This window comes from Camelus ferus, chromosome 26 (genome assembly GCF_009834535.1).
Source record: "Camelus ferus isolate YT-003-E chromosome 26, BCGSAC_Cfer_1.0, whole genome shotgun sequence".
Taxonomy (NCBI): domain Eukaryota; kingdom Metazoa; phylum Chordata; class Mammalia; order Artiodactyla; family Camelidae; genus Camelus; species Camelus ferus.
This window is the reverse complement of record NC_045721.1, coordinates 10,451,749-10,469,541: the sequence shown is the minus strand read 5'-3', so window position 1 is coordinate 10,469,541 and position 17,793 is coordinate 10,451,749. Positions and strand designations below refer to the sequence as shown.

Here is a 17,793-nt window from a genome sequence, read left to right as displayed (position 1 = left end):
CCCAGCCGACCCGCCAAGCCGTCACAAAGCCCGCCCCTCAGCCACAAGGCCACGCCCCCTTCCCCGGCGCTTCTCGGAGCTCCCAATACTTCCCTCCCACTCTTTGACCCCGCCCACTCGGCGTAGCATCATTTCCTGTGCGCTGGCTGCTAATTGGTCCAGCAATCGGAAGTGAGAGCAGGCGGTGGGGCCGTTGCCGCAGTGACAGTGCTGGGGGAGTTCGAAGATGGCGGCGTCGCGTCGCTCTCAGCATCATCACCACCATCATCAACAACAGCTCCAGCCCGCCCCAGGGGCTTCGGCGCCGCCGCCGCCGCCGCCTCCCCCACTCAGCCCGGGCCTGGCCCCGGGGACCACCCCAGCCTCCCCTATGGTGGGTGGCCTGGCCCCTTTCGCCTCCCCGCGGCACGGCCTAGCGCTGCCGGAGGGGGATGGCAGTCGGGATCCGCCCGACAGGCCCAGATCCCCGGACCCGGTTGACAGTACCAGCTGTTGCAGTACCACCAGCACAGTCTGTACCGTCGCCGCAGCTCCCGTGGTCCCGGCGGTTTCTGCCTCATCTGCCGTCGGGGTCGCTCCCAACCCAGCCGGCGGTGGTAGTAACAATTCACCGTCGTCCTCTTCTTCCCCGACTTCTTCCTCATCTTCCTCTCCATCCTCCCCCGGATCGAGCTTGGCGGAGAGTCCCGAGGCGGCCGGAGTTAACAGCACAGCAACCCTGGGGCCTGGGGCAGCGGGACCTGGTCCAGGGGTCCCAGCAGTGAGCGGGGCCCTCCGGGAACTGTTGGAGGCCTGTCGCAATGGGGACGTGTCCCGGGTAAAGAGGCTGGTGGACGCGGCAAACGTGAATGCAAAGGACATGGCTGGCCGGAAGTCTTCTCCCCTGCACTTCGCTGCAGGTCAGAGACTTTTAATTGTTAAGGGTTTAGGTTTTGGGTACGGGGGTCTGAGTAGGGGAAGAAGACAAGTTATGATAAAACAATGGGGGCGTAGTTATGGTTCTTCTACACCTCTCGGGAAGGTTAGAGGTTCCTTTCTTTAGGTCGTGCCTGGGTGACGGGGGCGTGGTAGTGGAATTTGCAAATCCATTCTTTTTGGTGTTTGCACAGTGATACTGATACTCATTTCCAAACTCCTTTGGTGGCAGTCTCAGGATATGGGCATACTTAAACTTTTTCAGTTCCGAGTGTAGGAATAAAGTTAGATTTGAACAGACTTAAGAGTAGTTTTGTTGTTTGTTGGTTGGTTTATTTCTTTTTTTACAAGAGAATATCCCATAAGGACAGTCTAGACCAAAAGAAGTTTAATATAACTCATTTAGTGTTTAAGTACCTGTCTTAGTAAGAGAGTCAGTTTGTCTCAATGAGAGACAAATGAGTTAGTGAAACTCCATTTTTCAAGGTTTACAGTCTGATTGGGTAGATCAAAATAAGACTATATGTAACAGCTGGGGAAGAATATTTGGATGCATTATGTGATAGCAGAAGAAATACAGCTTTGAAGTTCTGGACCGTGCTATTCGTTAGTTGTGTAACAATTTACTTTATGAAAATTGCCTCCATTTTCTCTCATGGGCAAAAATAATGTACTATTTAGTATGTTAGTATACTAATATACTACTGTGTGGGGTTTTAGTGAGAAGTATCTGGCACATAAGTTCTCCAAAAAAAAAAAAAAAACCCACGAATTCCTAAACCTTGGACCACTACACACTTTTGTCTTTTTTTTTTTCAGGCAAGTAGTTGATTATTTTCTTTTAAAAACACCTAATGTGTTTTTTATAAAATACAGAGAAATTTAAAACAGAAAGGACCACAACTCACTGCCTAGGTACCAACTATTGATATTGTAAAAAAAAAAAAAAAAAAAAAAAGGTAATAGTTATTTATATTAGAAATGTATATGTTATACATACATTATAAAATTCACGTAATACAGAAAGATAAAATGAAAAAGCTCTTCCACATGCACACAAAGATCAAAGATAATAAATACACTGAAGATAACTGCTGTTAAGTTTCTTGCTGTGTTTCCAATATATGTTACTCCTTCAGTTTGTTCTGTTAATAGTAAAGCATATGTTAAGAACTTCTAAATGTATTGTTTATTTTTACCACAACCTGAAAAATACATTTATCCTCATTTACAGATGACAAAACTGAAGCACATAGTGCTTAAATAAGCCCACGTTTACACAGGAATTAGTGGAACCTGAGTGTAAACTCAGTTTGATTTTAGAGTTTGTGAAATCAAGCTTAAATGAGTATAACCTGTACCTGGTTTAAGGTCACTTTTTTAAGTTTGTGAGTAGTTGTGATGCCGTTTCTACTGTGGCAGTGTTTGGAGGGAAGAAGTAATTGGGGGCATATACTCCAAGAGTTGGGTTCACACTTTATTTTTTTTTCAGCCCATACTTAGAAATATATTTTACTTTGTCACACACACAAACTGAACCAGAAATTTCAGGAAACAATTATTTCCCTTGCTACATGTGTTGTACTCTGATATTTTATATCCCATTCCATTTCCTTTCTTACAAATGCTGTTTGTGATCCCGTTAATGAGTCATGATCAGCAGTATGAGAAACACTTGCAGGAAATCATTAGCTCGCTGGATCTGTTCTTGAAATGTAGACCCTACATTAGGAATGTAGTAAATTGAATCGTAAATGGGCTTCCATCTAAGTAGATACATGCTCAAAGGTGTTGCTTATTTTAGATGAAATAATATTTCTTTAGGCCAAATGAAAGATGTATAATGAATCTAGCGAGGCTGTTTGCTTTTGCAGACTTTATTCCAAATTTGACTATTTTAACGCATTGTTTCAAAATCTTGTCATTTCTCACCATACTGCGTTGTAAGTCATCACTAATAGATGATAGTTATATTAATTTGTGTAATAATTTATTTGTTTAGGATTAGTCACACATAAAATAATGCTTGTCTCCGAAATCAGTGTCTTGCCACAATAGTTACTTTTTATTCTGTTTCAGAGTTTTTAATGTGTACCCAGATAAGCTAGAAGACAGATGGTAAAACAGTCCTGTAATTATGTTGTAGTTATGAGAACCTAATCTTGTACTGGCTTTTTTAGGGAAGAAAATAATTTTTTAGTTTGTTATGGAAAACAAAACAAAAACAGTAAAAAAACAAAAAAAAATCACACCTGTAGTCTAAATTTCCTATGCTTTCCTGTTTATGTTCATAGCATAAAAGCTTTGTTAAATCTAGTCTTCTCCATCGTGTATGTTGGGTAGTTAAAAGCAATTCTCAGTTGACTATTAGTTGGTTAGAATGCTAGTCATTGGATGTCATGGAATAGCTAGGTAGCGTGGAATAGACACAGAAATTGGTACAATCCCTTGGATGGAAAAGTTTAAAAATTGTAGTTCATTTGTTCCACAAATCTTTTATTACATATCATAGGTCATGTGTTAAATTTTGACACCGTTTTGAAGTGGCTAATAGTCCCTACCTTTATGGAGCATATAGTCCAGTGGGGGAAACTCAACAACAACAATAACAAAACCCCACAAAGTGTGTAACCTAGAATGATAGGAAAAGTACATTGTACTCTCTTTTGGAGCAGGCAGTAGGGACTCTTGTCCTGATTTTAGATCATTTAGAGAAGTCTTTCTAGATAAACAGGTTTTTTTAAAGCAGGGATTTAAAGGATGAATCCAAGCTAGGCAAACAAAGATGGGAAGGAAGAATGTTAATTAATGCCTTTATTTCCGTTTAAAAATTAGTTTATAGTTCTATAGAATGAAATGAAACCATTTTTAAGGATCTCTAAAATGGTGTGAAGTCATATTTAAATCCTTATGCCCTTTAAAAAAAATTACCATGAGAATAACCATAATTCTTTCCAGCAGCAGAATTAAGAATCCTTTCTATCCCAACTGTGATAGTTATTTGTTTAAAATATGAGTTAGAGACAGTATTAATAATGGAATCACTGTACTCATAATTAGAAGCATAATCTTCAGTTTTCACTGTTGATACAGGTTCTTAAAGTACTATTTCTAATGCCTTCTTAAGCTGGCAAAATCAAAAGGATACAGTCTTTTATTGTTAACTAGAGTTTATAAAAGACTTTTTCTTCTACAGATAAGATCCTTGACTCTGGTTTTCTATTGTTAAAAGGACAGTAGTCAAAGCTTTAGAAATAGCATACATTTAGAGTGATATTATCTCCTTAGTTCATTTCCTGCTGGTGACATATTTTTGCTTAAAGGACCAGTATATTCTGAGAGGTCTCTTTTTAAAGAAAAGTTCAGATGAGGTCTTTGTTAAAAAAAGGCTTTAATAAAGCATTGAATTCTGAAATTTCATGGTGTTTACTTTAAATTGAAGAAATTTTGAAATAGGTTTCCTGGTAGTTAATTAACATATGATTTGGATTAGGATATGTAATATGAGGTACTTCAGTATCAAAACTAGCAAAATATATAGAGTAGTTTTATGCTTTCTTTTGATTTGAGTGGTATCTACATCAGCACACTTATAACCATATAGAGGTGGCCTGACTCCTGATTTTTTTCAGCGTGACCATGCTTGTCTTTTTCTCCCCTATCACTGTACAAATGTAGTTTCTAGTAAAAAACCACGTGTTCCATCAGTGGGTAAAAATATGAATCAGAATGCTTCAGTCCTGGAATGAGAATCTTTCTAAACTTTCCATTGTCTGGCAAGGTCCTTGGTTATACTTTTAAACACACGTCTTTCCTCTGAGTTTAGGAAAGGTCCAATTTGGTAATAGAAAGAAAGGAACTAGTTTCATAAATATCTTCCCAACTTAAAATTGTTGGCTACAAATTAATTATCTTTTCCTTAGTGTTTTCTTAAAACCACTTGCTTTCCTTAAGGTACCACTTCTTAAAAAAGTTCACATAGAACTTTTAGTTAAGAAAAATGTAAAAAGTGTCTCTTTTGCCTTTATGATATCACTCTTTGAATTTAAAGAACAAATTAGTTAAGGTGTTATGTAAAAGTATCTCTTAATAGTGAAAAGTTGGTAACAAACTGTTCAACAATAGAGGAATGCTTACGCCACTTAAAAATATTGTATGATTTCTGTTGTTATCTGTCTGCTTATAGTTTCCTCTATCCATCAGTCTATCCCTGTTTTTTAATGATGTGTAAATTGTAGACATTTGTGCAGCTTCCCCTAGATACACCGAGATGCATATCCTTATCTAGAGTTCCGTATTGGTTTAAAGATTTGTCTTTTAATGTAAAATCTATACAAATCTTACACACATATTCACTGAGTTTTGACAAATGCAGACACCTGTGTAACTCAAATCCTTATGGAAAGACAACCTCAGAAAGTTCCCTCATGCTCCTTCCCTCAAACCCTTCTCGTTTCCTCTCTTCCCTGCAGAAACATTGTTCTGACTTTTTTCCAGCATAGATTGAGTTGTGTGCTTTAAAAGTTCATATAAATGGAGTCATACAATATTTACTCTTTTTCTGTAAGACTTCTTTTGCCCAGCTTAATATTTTTGCTGTCATAACATGTATCAGTAGTTCCTTTTTACTGCTGAATAAGTAGTTCATTATATTAGTTTGCTACATTTGGTTTATCCCTTCTCCTATTTTTAGACCCTTAAGTTGTTTCCAGTTTTTGGCTATTATGAACAAAGCTGTTAGGAACATTCTTGTAAAATTCTTTTTGTGAACAGATTTTCTTTCTCTTGAGCCAACACTTAGCATTGGAATTGCTGGGTTTTAGGGTAGGTAAATGTTCAATTTTACAAGAAACTGCCAGATCTTTTCCCTAAGTGGTTGTACCATTTTACATTCTCATCAACAGCATATGAGAGTCCCAATTGTTCCATATCTTTGCCAGCTTTTGATGTTCTCTGATGTTTTCCTCTTAACCATTCTGGTGGGAATGTGTGGTATCTCATTACGGTTTTATTTTACATTTCTCTGACATTTCCATGTGTTTATTTGCCATTTATATATCTTTTATGAAGTCCCCACTTTAAAAATTTTTTTAATTTTAATTTTTTTAATTTAATAATTAGTTTAATTATCTACATTGTCAAGTTGGTTTGCATAAAGTTGTTTATAATATTATTTTACTATTATTATATTGATTTTCTTTCCCTTGGTCTTTTTTCTTAGACGTCCAAAGGATTTTTTCTTCTCTTTCGTTTGCAGGATCATCTCTTACAGTAGTAGCATTTAGATTATGAAACATCATATATATCTTAGTTTATACAGCCTACATGCCACTTTCTAAGGAGCCTTAACCAGAGACATTATGCTAAGGGCATTTTATAGATAAGATGTCCTCCTCATAGTCTATTACATAGAAGTTTTTTTTTGACAGGAAGTTTAGTCTAGTCACCTGCCCTTTTTTTCCCTCCCCTGGGGTATCCCTTTCCTTCCCAAGGAACTGAATATGTCATAGGCTAGGTGTTCCTTCCAGGCCAGATGCGATTCTTTGACACTTAAAAGGCCGAAAAAATATATCTAGAGGATAGAAGGCATATATTCAAGGACCAAGTTGTGAGCATAAACATGCTTTTTTTAAAAAAATAGGATCTTCAAGTTTAGAGCCCAGGAGAAGAGAAGTGATAAAGGAATTTAAATTATCCCAAGAAAATGTGTTTTATTGTAGTGTTAAGTGTTGGAAAGGAATAAATGAGTCTTTTGATGAAATGCAGATGAAAACATGAGAATAGCTTATTCTTAAATATATTTAATAGCCTGCTTTTGCTTCATGGACAAAGAAATGTTTTGGGTAGTTGATTGTAAAATTAAATAATTAAAGACACAAGAGCCTTTTAAATTCTTATTTTTCCCCTATGTCAGTGTCCTTGAAGTTACTCTGGTCTATGTTTATTTTTTTGACAGGAACACTCGCACAGGTGGGATGTAGCCCCGATTTTGGGTGACGTAATACCTTGTATCATCAATATGGATTCAAAATAAGAGTTGAGTAGGGTGGGGTCTTTGGGGATTTATACTAAAGCTTAGGTGCTCAAGATAACTTTGAAGTTCATTTTCTAAAAACCATTTGATTTTGTGTAATTGAGGAAAGTTATGAGTGTTTTGTTTTTGTGTGCCTCCTGGGTTTTCCTTTTAAGGCTTCATCAGATGTCGAGGATTGCTTTTCCCTACAGTGAGTTGCTGGGTTCTTTGTCAAGTGGAAGCTTGTTTTGCCTGTTTGTTCAGGAGTCTGTGTATAAAATTGAATTTAAAGCAGTGTGTGCTTGAGCCTTTTTTTTTTTTTTTTTGAGGCTGTTTTTTTTTGGAATGTATCAGCTCTGTATTCAGTTTAGACTTTGGAATTTTTTTTTAATTGTAGAAAAAGGGGAAATAAAGTGAGGTAAATATTCCTCTCCTTTTTGCTTTTCTGTATAACACAAACTAAACTAATAGTTGGTGGCAGGTATTTGTTGGTTTGCTTATGTGGACTTGCAACTTTTTTCTTCTGTGGTAAATTATTTTTTAAATGAAGCAATTTTTATTAACTACAGACTGAAAAAAATGTTTCAAATTTACTGGTAGATGAAAAATATTTAAAGCTAAGGTCCCTGTATCATCAGGTATGATCTAAAAATAACCTAAACCTCCTGATGTCCAGTTGTAATGCTTTGGGAAAACTAGGCAATAGTATGTATATTATGAGCCACTACAGAGATTGGATGCCTTCTTTCTGGTATATCCACCAACCATAGAAACCATTTTGACATTCTCATCCATCTTACTAATAAGGTATACAGTTCTCCATTTCCAAAGCTCAGGTTGTTGTTACGTTGACTATGGAAATTTGGTTTCTTAGAAAGAAATGACATGGGATTACAGTTAATGAATACATTTTAGGTATTTTTCACTAGTATCTTGAGAAGAGATGCCAAGCTATGCTTTTCGTCTTTGCAGGAAAATGTTCTCATTTGGGGAGGGGGGCCTTTTGGACTAATTAAAAAACTTTCTGTAAGCTATCAAAAACTTGGTTGCCCTTCCCCACCAAAAAAATCCACAGAGATTTAACCGTAGGAAAGTATAACTGTCACCTTCTTGGAATTTTATGGAAGCAGATAAATTTGAGCTAAGTAATAAGAGAAGTTCAGTATTTAATTCAGTGAATTGATCATAGTATGTGCTCTATAAATATTTGAGCAAATGAACTTTGTAAGCTAACACTTCTGATTTCTGATCTTCTGACTATCCTAAATGTGTAAATAAAAATGTTACATATTAGTTCAGTCCTTTGTCATCAAAGTGCTTTTACTGCTCTGTTAGCATATAAATGAATAAACTTTGTTTTGATATTGTTGCTAAATAATAGTAAAAACTAATACAAATAGCAACAAAATGCTTTCAAGTGAATTTTTTGCTTTCCCTATGTTATTTTATTTAATCCTTAGAGCAACCATATGAGAGATAGATTTTAAATCTGTTTTACATATTTAAACTTGAGATGCAGGGTAATGTCTTGTCCAGTGTCACATAGCTATTAAGTGACCAAGCCAGATTTAAACCCATAACTGGCTATCCTAAAATCTTGGCCCATGCTACTCAAGGAGAAGCTGATAGCAATAAGAAATCAACTCTTTTGAGCCATTTTATAATTTGACAATTGTTATTGCTTTCTCAAATTTGTTTTCTGAAAATAAAAGTAATTCTACACATTTTGGAAAGTTCAGTAGAAATTTCCTGCACTGCTGACTACCCCAGTGCAGCTAATACAGTCATTTTGGCATCTTTTCCCCTAGCTCTTTTCGTAGGCGTTTAAAATAAAGCAAAACTGCATATGGATTATCTCTTAAAACATTTGACGAGGATTTGATTAAGATCATACTTTTAATAAGTAGGCTGTAGGAACATTTGCAATTATTAGAATGTTGGGACTCTGATCTTTTGATCAGTTGGTCATTAAACATAAAAACTGTGAGATTGAAAGTAATCTTTGAAGAACATCATAAGAAGGATAATTTAGCAACTCCTTTTTTTAAAAGACTACTAAAATTATTAGAATATTTTAAGATAAACTGCTATATTTTTTGATGCATGGAAACAGTCAAGAAAAAAACAATTTTGAACAGTAAATACAGCATATAGGAGTCACAACAATTTGAAAGTTTAATGCCCATGAACTGACACTCAAACATGAAACCTGTGTAGCTAATACAAGTGGCTGTGTAGCTAATAAAGAATTTGTTAACATTCTTTTGAGAATCTGATGATAGGTATGGATATTCTCTCCAGAAAGATAAACCAAATTTTACACAGAATTTTCAGAAAATTATAAGCTTCCAGAAACCCTGCAGCTATGGTTCTCAAACTTTGTGTCAGAGTCACTGAGAGGGCTTGTTAAAACAGGTTGCTAGGCCACGCTCCCAGCGTTTCTCATTCTGTTGGTCTGGAGGAGAGTCTGGGAATTTGCATTTTTAAGTCCCAGGTAAGGCAGATGCTGAAGCTCACTTTGAGTGCAGTGATTCTTAACCCTAGACCAACTAATCACATTGCAGGAGGAGGGGTAGGGCTTGGCTTTGCTTTGTTTTGTTTTGTTTTGTTTTGTTTTTGAACTCCTCTGGCAATATGAAGACAAGATTGAGGACACATGGAACCCAGGTTAATACTTACAAGTCTAGTGAGGTTAAGAACATCTAGTATTTGTACAACCTTCTATGATTTAGAAAGTATTTTGACAATTGTTATTTAGTACTTTTAAGCTTGGAAGGTAGTCATTATCTCTGAGGAAAAACTGGCTTGGTATTCGTGGAATTGTAGAGTTACAGCTCTGGGATTTGAGTGTACAAAATGAACCAAGATGGTAACTGTTGAAAGTTTTTAAGACAGTGCAATACATTTATTCCTAGAGACTTTTGATTTAAGTATATGCGTTACGAAACTTGCTTTAACAAAAAGTTTTACTATATTATATTCCTACCACACCCTTAATGCCAGCCATTATCATACTTTCTTTTTTGAAATAATAACATACACACAGAAGCATGCACAGATCACACGTGTATTGCCAGGTGAATTTCCACAAAGTGAATACACCTGGGCAACTGGCACCCAGCTCAAGAATCAGATCATTATCAGCTCTGCTCCTGGATCCTTTTGGCTTCCTCTGCCTCTGTCTTATGTTTGAATCACTACCTTCTGCCACTTATAGACTAGTTTTGTCTGGTTTTGACTTGACATAAACGGTGTTATATAGTATAATTTTGTGTGAGATTAATCTTGTATAGTTGCAATTTGTTCATTTTTATTGTTAGGCAGAATTCCATTGTGTGGACGTATTGCTTCTTATCCATTCTCCTGTTGATGAACATTTGGGTAGTTTCCATATGTTTGGTTATTATAAATAGTGCTCCCATGAGCATTTTTGTATGTTTCTCCAAATGTCATCATTTAAAACATATTTCTTAGCTTTTTGATTTAAAAAAAAGTGTTCGTTTTAATATGCATTTCTTGATAACGTTTGGAATAACTGATTTTATTTTTAAAAACAATTGGTGTTTTTCCTTTTTTGTGAATTATCTTTTTTCCTATACTTTTTTTTGCCTGTTGATATTTATCTATCATTGCAAATATTTTCCTGGTTTGTTTTTTAATTTTATCTATAACCTTTTCAAATCTGTTGCCTTTAAATTTTTTCTTTTTGTTTTCTTCTATTTTATGTTTAGAAAGTTTTATCCATCCTGAGATCATGCAATTCCACCAGAATTTTTTTATGGTTTCATTTTGATATTTTGCACCTTAATCTGTTTCCGCTTTATTTTGTTATATATCAAGAGGTGGTAATAATTTCTACAATAAGTTCTACAAAAGTAACTTCTATAATAAGTTTTATGTTGAAATATGATTGAAAACTGTCAGTGGAATTTCAGATCTTTTTAGCTTTTTTTGTCTAGCTTCTAAGGTTGATGCATATACAGGTATTTACATTTTGCAGTTTTCTTTACTGATACCTAAATTCACATAGCAGAAATTTTGATTTGTGCCTACTTTGGTAGGGAATAGTCATAGTCTTCCCACTGATACATATATTTGAGATATATATCTCATTTAAAGGAATTGTAGGTTTGTTATATTGGTTTTATATAACAAGGATGACCTTGCTTCTCGATTTTTATGACAGAAAGTTCATTGATTCCATTATTGTTGCCTCTTTCTCAACGTCTCTATTACTGTCTCTCTGAACCATTTTGAACTTCTTTTAGGTACCAGAATATGTTACGCATTTCTCACCTTTTGCTCTTTGGAAACACTCTTAACTTGTCCTCCTTGGAATATTTATCCCAGTCCTTTTGCTTGTTAACTGCTTATGCTTATTTAGAGCTTAGCTCAAAATATCACTTTATTAGGGAAGTTTTCCTATCACGGGCTTAGTTAAGTTTGTCTTGCTGTGTACATTTTGTAACCTGCACATTGTAATTGTTCGTTAGAATGCTCATTGTTCAGGGTTCCTTGAGATAGGAATAGATTTTTACTGAGTTAATTCATGATATTTAGATACACACACACCCCCACACATACCCACCCCTGAATTCCTTCTTCATCATGCTAAAGTATTCTTATGAAAGTGTGTTCAACTGGGATCTTTTTGTATTGAGCTTTCAGATTGTACATATCCGAGATTAATTTTACTTTTACATGTAAATCATAAGTTAGCTAGATATGCTTTTCCTTAATAATGAGAAGGTTGACTTTAATCTGAGGTCAACTGATTTTTATTATTTTTTAGATGGAAACTTTATAGTCTTTCATATTGCTAGACTTCACTATAATATGTCCATTCTATTTGGTACTTCATGAACTCTTGTTAATCTGAAATTTTGCATTTTCCTTTAATTACAGGAAGTACTATCATTATTTCTGCATGTATCATTCTTCTCTTCCTGTCCTCTATCTCTCCTGTCTCTTCTCTCATTCTCTACTTGTTTATTCCTTTCAGATATTTTTGGGAGAGTTCTTCAGCCAGTCTTTTTCTCAGGAATTTCTTCTTTGTTTCCATTATTATTCAGTCAGTTTATTGTATTCTTTATTTCTTCTATTATATTTTTCATGACAATATTTCCAGATAGATCTTTATTCTCATGTTTTCAATATTCTCTAGCAACATTTCATTTGCCAATTTTAAATGTCTTTTTTTTTTTTTTTTTTGGTCTATTAATTTTGCTTTCATTTTGTTGTTCTTTCATGGTACTTGCACTCTTCAAACAGCTTATTATTTTCTGCTATGAGCTTATCTTACCTTGGAACTCACAGCTGTTGCATTTGTATGGGAGGATGAGTTTTGATGGGGGTCAGCTTTAGGGCTGGTGAAAACCTGTGTTCTAGATTTTGATTCTCCAGATGGTTTGAGGCAAATAGGTACATGCCTCAGGGTAGAGAGGCTCTGGATGTTGATTGTTCCCTAGTTGCACAGGATTTCACTGATTCTTCTGTTTTCTAAGTGCGATCTCCTTTGCTGTAATTGCCTAATTGGGATTGCATCCCACCCCAGCCAGTTTCCAATATTTTACCTTGATCTTACCCCTTTTCTTTTGGCTAGAGGTGTGCTGGAGATACCACTTGTTTTCCACAATAGCATAGGGGATGATGTGACCGTGTTGAGGAGTGAAAAGGACACAGATCACTTTCCTCTGGCCTGTCTTCTGTAGTTTAGCTGATATTTCTTCCCACAATGGCACCCAATAATTTTTTTTTCTTCCCAAGGAAGAATCCTTTTTTTTTTTTTTTTAAACAGTTTTTTTGGTTGATTGGTTTAAGCTGGAATCTGGTATTTGTCTCTTACCCTTTTGCTTCTGGTAATTTCTCAGTGGATATGGGGAAACCACACATTCTTAACTGTACTTACTAATTAAATACCTCTTTTCTTTTATCTAAGTATAAATGTTTTCCTTTGTAAGTCAGGTTCTATAAAATGGAAAAGTTAATCGGTCAGAGTCTTCCTTGACAAATGAAAAACATATGCAACTTCATTGTTTTTATAGAAGTCATTATGTAGTTTTTTTCTAAACTTATTTTAGAAATAACAGGGAATATATTCCCTATTGCTTAACAGTGATTTCAGATCTAATGAAGTGTAAAATAGTTCTTTATTTAGAGGCTAATATGGTAAGAATTGAAATTAGAAGAGGAAGGAATAATGACTTTGAATGTTAAATAGAAAATATATGTTTCCTTGTCACAGAACATTTCTTACATAGTAAGCAGGAATATATTACTAGGTATATGTGGTTCTGTGTATATTGGACTGCATGAATTTAACCCGGTGTATAAAAAATGCTTGACATATTTAAAAAATATATCACAAGACTTTCCCCAACTCCCAGTTTAGGGAATAACACTATGGCATGTAATTTCCTCCATATATAATGCAGTAAAACTGAAAACTTGTAAAAGTCTTTAGAAAGTAGACCTGTACAGGAACGTTAATAGAATTAGAATTACCCGTCATGTTGAGATGGGTCTTCTCTGCTAAGTACTCCTAATTTTGAGGCTGTTTCCTGCACATCAGCCAAGATATAGTTTTGATTCAGGCTTTTTTTTTGGTCAGTTTTTTTGAGATATAATTGACATACAGCACTGTATATTTAAGATGTACAGCATAATGATTTGACTTACATACATCATGAAATGATTACCACAGTAAGTTTAGTGAGCATCCATCATCTCATAGAGATACAAAATAAAAGAAAAATAAATAATTTTTCCTTGTGATGAGGATGCTTAAGGTTTATTCTTTTAACAACTTTCATATATAACATAGAGCAGTGTTAATTATATTTGCCATGTTGTACATTACATACCTAATACTTATTTATCTTATAACTGGAACTTTGTACCTTTTGACAGCCTTCATCCAATTCCCATACCCACCACCCACTGCCTCTGGTAACCACAAATCTGATCTCTTTTTCTATGAGTTTGTTTTAGAAGTATAATTGACCTACAATGCTGTATTATTTCTTAGTATACAACATAGTGATTCGATATTTCTATACATTACAAAATGATCACCGTGATAAGTCTAGTTATCCTCTCTCACCATACAGAGATGTTAGATTATTATTATCTGTATTCCCCAGGTTGTACATTTCACCCCTGTGACTCATTTATTTTGTACCTGAAGTTTGTTCCTCTTAATTTTCCTCATCCCCTTAACCCTTCCCCTCTGGCAACTACATATTTGTTCTATCTATGGATCTATTTCTGTTTTGTTGTGTTTGTTGATTTTTGTTTTTTAGGTTCCTTGTACCAATGAAATCATACAGCATTTCTCTTTCTCTGACTTATTTCACTTAGGGTCATGGATGGACCCTCTACATCCATCTGTGTTGTTGCAAATGGCAAGATTTTCTTCTTTTTTATGGCAGAATAATATCCATATGTGTGTGTGTGTGTAACATCTTCTTTATCCACTCATCTATTGATGAGCACTTAGGTTGCTTTCATAACTTGGCTATTGTGAATAATGCTGCAGTGAATATAGTGGTGCATATATCTTTTTGAATTAGTGTTTTTGTTTTCTTAATAAAAATACCCAAAAGTGGACATTGGAGGATTGTATGGTAGTTCTAGTTTTAATTTTTTGAGGAATTTCCTTACTGTTTTCCATAGTGGTTACACCGATTTACATGCCTACCAACACTGCACAAGGGTTCCTTTTCTCCACATCCTCACCAGCACTTGTTATTTGTTGCCTTTTTGATAATAGCCATTCCAGCAGGTGTGAGGTAATATCTCATAGTGGCTTTGATTTGCATTACCCTCATGATTAGTGATGTTGAACATCTTTTCATGTGTTTGTTGGTCATCTGTATGTCTTCTTTGGAAAAAATGTATATTCAGGTCCTTTGCTCATTTTTTAATAGAGTTGTTTTTTTTTTTTTTTTGATATTGAATTGTATGAGTTCTTTGTGTATTTTGGCTTTTAACCCCTTATTAGATATATTATTTGCAAATATTTTCTCCCATTCAGTAGGTGACCTTTTCATTTTGTTGATAGTTTCCTTTAGTAGTTTGATGTAGTCTCATTTGTTTATTTTTGCTTTTGCGTCCCTTGCCTGAGGAGACATATCCCCCCAAATATTGCTAAGATCAATATCAGAGAGTATACTGCCTATGTTTTCTCCCAGAAGCTTTATGGGTTTGGGTCTTATATTTAAGTTTTTAATCCATTTTGAATTTATTTTTGTACATAGTGTGAGAAAGTAGTTCATTTTGATTCTTGTGCCTGTAGCTGTCTGATTTTTCTAATATCACTTATTGATTTTAAATTCAGTATAATTATAAATTACTGTGTTTAATGGCCCTTTAAAGATGTTAACAGATACCTGGAACTACTGGTATTAAATTGGTGAATGGTGAGTTCATTAGCTGGGAAAGAAAAGTTACTTTAGAAACCTTACAGCTATTGCATAAATGTGTCATAGCTCCGTTTTCTTTCATTGAAAGTAATTTTATTGTTATTGTTAAGAGTTTCAGGGGGGTTTATTGTTTATTTTTTGGGGGTGAGTGGAAGTCATAATGCTTAAGAAAGTAAGCAGGTTATTCTGATATTTTTGATTCAAGTTTTGCCTAATGTTTTTGAAGAGAATAATGAACATACCTCATCTGTCACCAAGTACCTTTTTATCTTCCCCAACTTACTTTCTGTGACTTCCTCTATGTCAGGGAAATAGATATAATGTGTGTGTGTATTTATTTCATGAGTTATTTTTCTAGGCAGTCTCAAACTTATTTTTATTGTTACTTTGTCTTTTTGGAATAATTTCTTACACATAAGGAAAAAAATTATAAATAAATAAATGTAGGAGATGTAATATGCATTTTCTCATTGGGTCAATGAATTTAGTAGTTCAAGTGATGTACAGTGCTTCTGGCTTTGCTAACAGTCTAATTAGGTCAAATATGTCTTTAAGCTATAACTTTGCTACCATAAATAAAAGCATCACTTTAAAATACTCCAAACACCTTAGATTTTTCTCCTTTTATTAAATTTTGGAAGTTGTAGTTGTTAGTTACAGGATTCAGTATTGCCCAAGGTTGTTCCTTTGAAGCTTTAATTTTAGACAGTTTAAAATGCTGAACACAAGTGAAACAATTTTCTGTCTCTAAATTCAGACCTAGTGAATAGATACCAGTGACCTTACATTTGATATTGAAACATTTTTGAATGGCTTTAATTGAAACCCTAACACAAGAATAAGGAAAATTAAGTATATCAAGTTTAGGTAATGTGTTAAAAATTTAGGTTTTCCTCACGGTACCAGCACAGTGCTTTCCACACAGTATATAAAATGCCTGTACTGCCAGGAGCAATGTGTAGATTCCATGCAACCCCTATAAAAATTCCAGTGGTATTTTTCACAGAAATCAAATAATTCTAAAATTTGTATGGAATCACAAAAGACTACAAATAGCCAAAGCAATCTTGAGAAAGAAAAAGCTGAACGCATCATGTGCCGTGATTTCAAACTACATTACAAAGCTAAAGTGATTAAAACAGTGTGGTATTGGCTTAAAAACAGACACACAGATCAGTGGACAGACTGGAGAGCCCAGAAATAAACCCATCCGTATATTGTCAATTAATTTATGACAAAGGAGCCAAGAATATTTGATGGGGAAAGGACAGTTTCTTCAATAAATGGTGTTGGGAAAATTGGACAGCTTACATGGGAAAGAATGAAACTGGACCACTATCTTACACTGTATACAAAAATTAACCTAAAACGGATTAAAGACCTGACTGTAAGACCTGAAACCATGAAACTCCTAGAAGAAAATATAGGTGGTAAGCTCCTTGACATAGCAAAGAAAGCAAAAATAAACAAGTGGAACTACATCAAACTAAAAAACCTCTGCATGGCAAAGGAAATCATCAACAGAATGAAAAGTCAACCTACTGAATGGAAGAAAATATTTGCAAGTGATATGTCTGGTAAGAGGTTAATATCCAAAATATATCAAGAACTCATATTGAAAACAGTGATGAAAGAGTGTGTGTGCATGCGTAGGTGACTTAAATTGAGTGGTCAGAGTCTCTGAGTTGCTTATCTTTGGGCTGAGAATTGGATGACAGAAGGAGGTAGGCATGTGAAGATCTGGGTCCAAGGTCTTTAAGCAGAACGCACACCAAGTGCAGAGTCCTCTAGGCTGAAACAAGTTTGTCGTATCCAGGGAACAGAAAGTGAAAATCAGGGTGATTAAAGCTCAATGAGACAGAAGAGGTGAGAGTGGCCAACTCACATAAAGCCTTGTAGGTCATAAGGAGGTGGTAGTAATATTTTATCATGTGTTATGGGAAACATTACAGGATTTTAAGCAGGGAAGTGACCTCATCTGATATATGCCTTGAAAAGCTCATTCTGTCTGCTGTGTTAAGGATGCAGCAGATGCGTAGGGCAGCAGATGTGACAGCAGAGAGAGGCCAGTTAGCAGGTTATATGCTGAAGTCTAGGTGAGAGATTATGGGACTTGAAACCGAGCTGGTGGGACTGGGAAACAGACAGATTTGAGATGTGTATTTGGAAGTATGGTTCATGAATATCAGGACTGAGGGAAAGAATTCTTCAACCATGAAATGAGGATAACAGCATCTCTCACAGGTGTTATCACGAGGAGCTGATGCATCTCAAGCACTTGGCATACTCCTTGACACACAGAAAAGCTTACTAAATTTTAGTTACTTACCATTATTGTTGTTATTTTTATTGTTGTTAAGAATAAGGCATGTACTTGGAGCAAAAAGAAAATTTCAGTAAAAGTTAATCATACCTGTTATGTAACTCTCAGGTTGGAAGTCT

At 35.2% G+C, this 17,793-nt stretch overlaps 1 protein-coding gene across 1 annotated transcript in view; it reads left to right on the top strand.

Annotated features, from left to right (window-relative positions):
* Positions 1–226: 226 nt before the first annotated feature.
* TNKS (tankyrase) overlaps positions 227–17,793 on the top strand; it is a 157,928-nt gene continuing 140,361 nt past the window's right edge. Inside the window, exon 1 of the mRNA XM_006180445.3 lies at positions 227–899. Coding sequence (XP_006180507.2) covers positions 227–899 — 673 coding nt within the window. The remainder of the gene's footprint in view (positions 900–17,793) is intronic.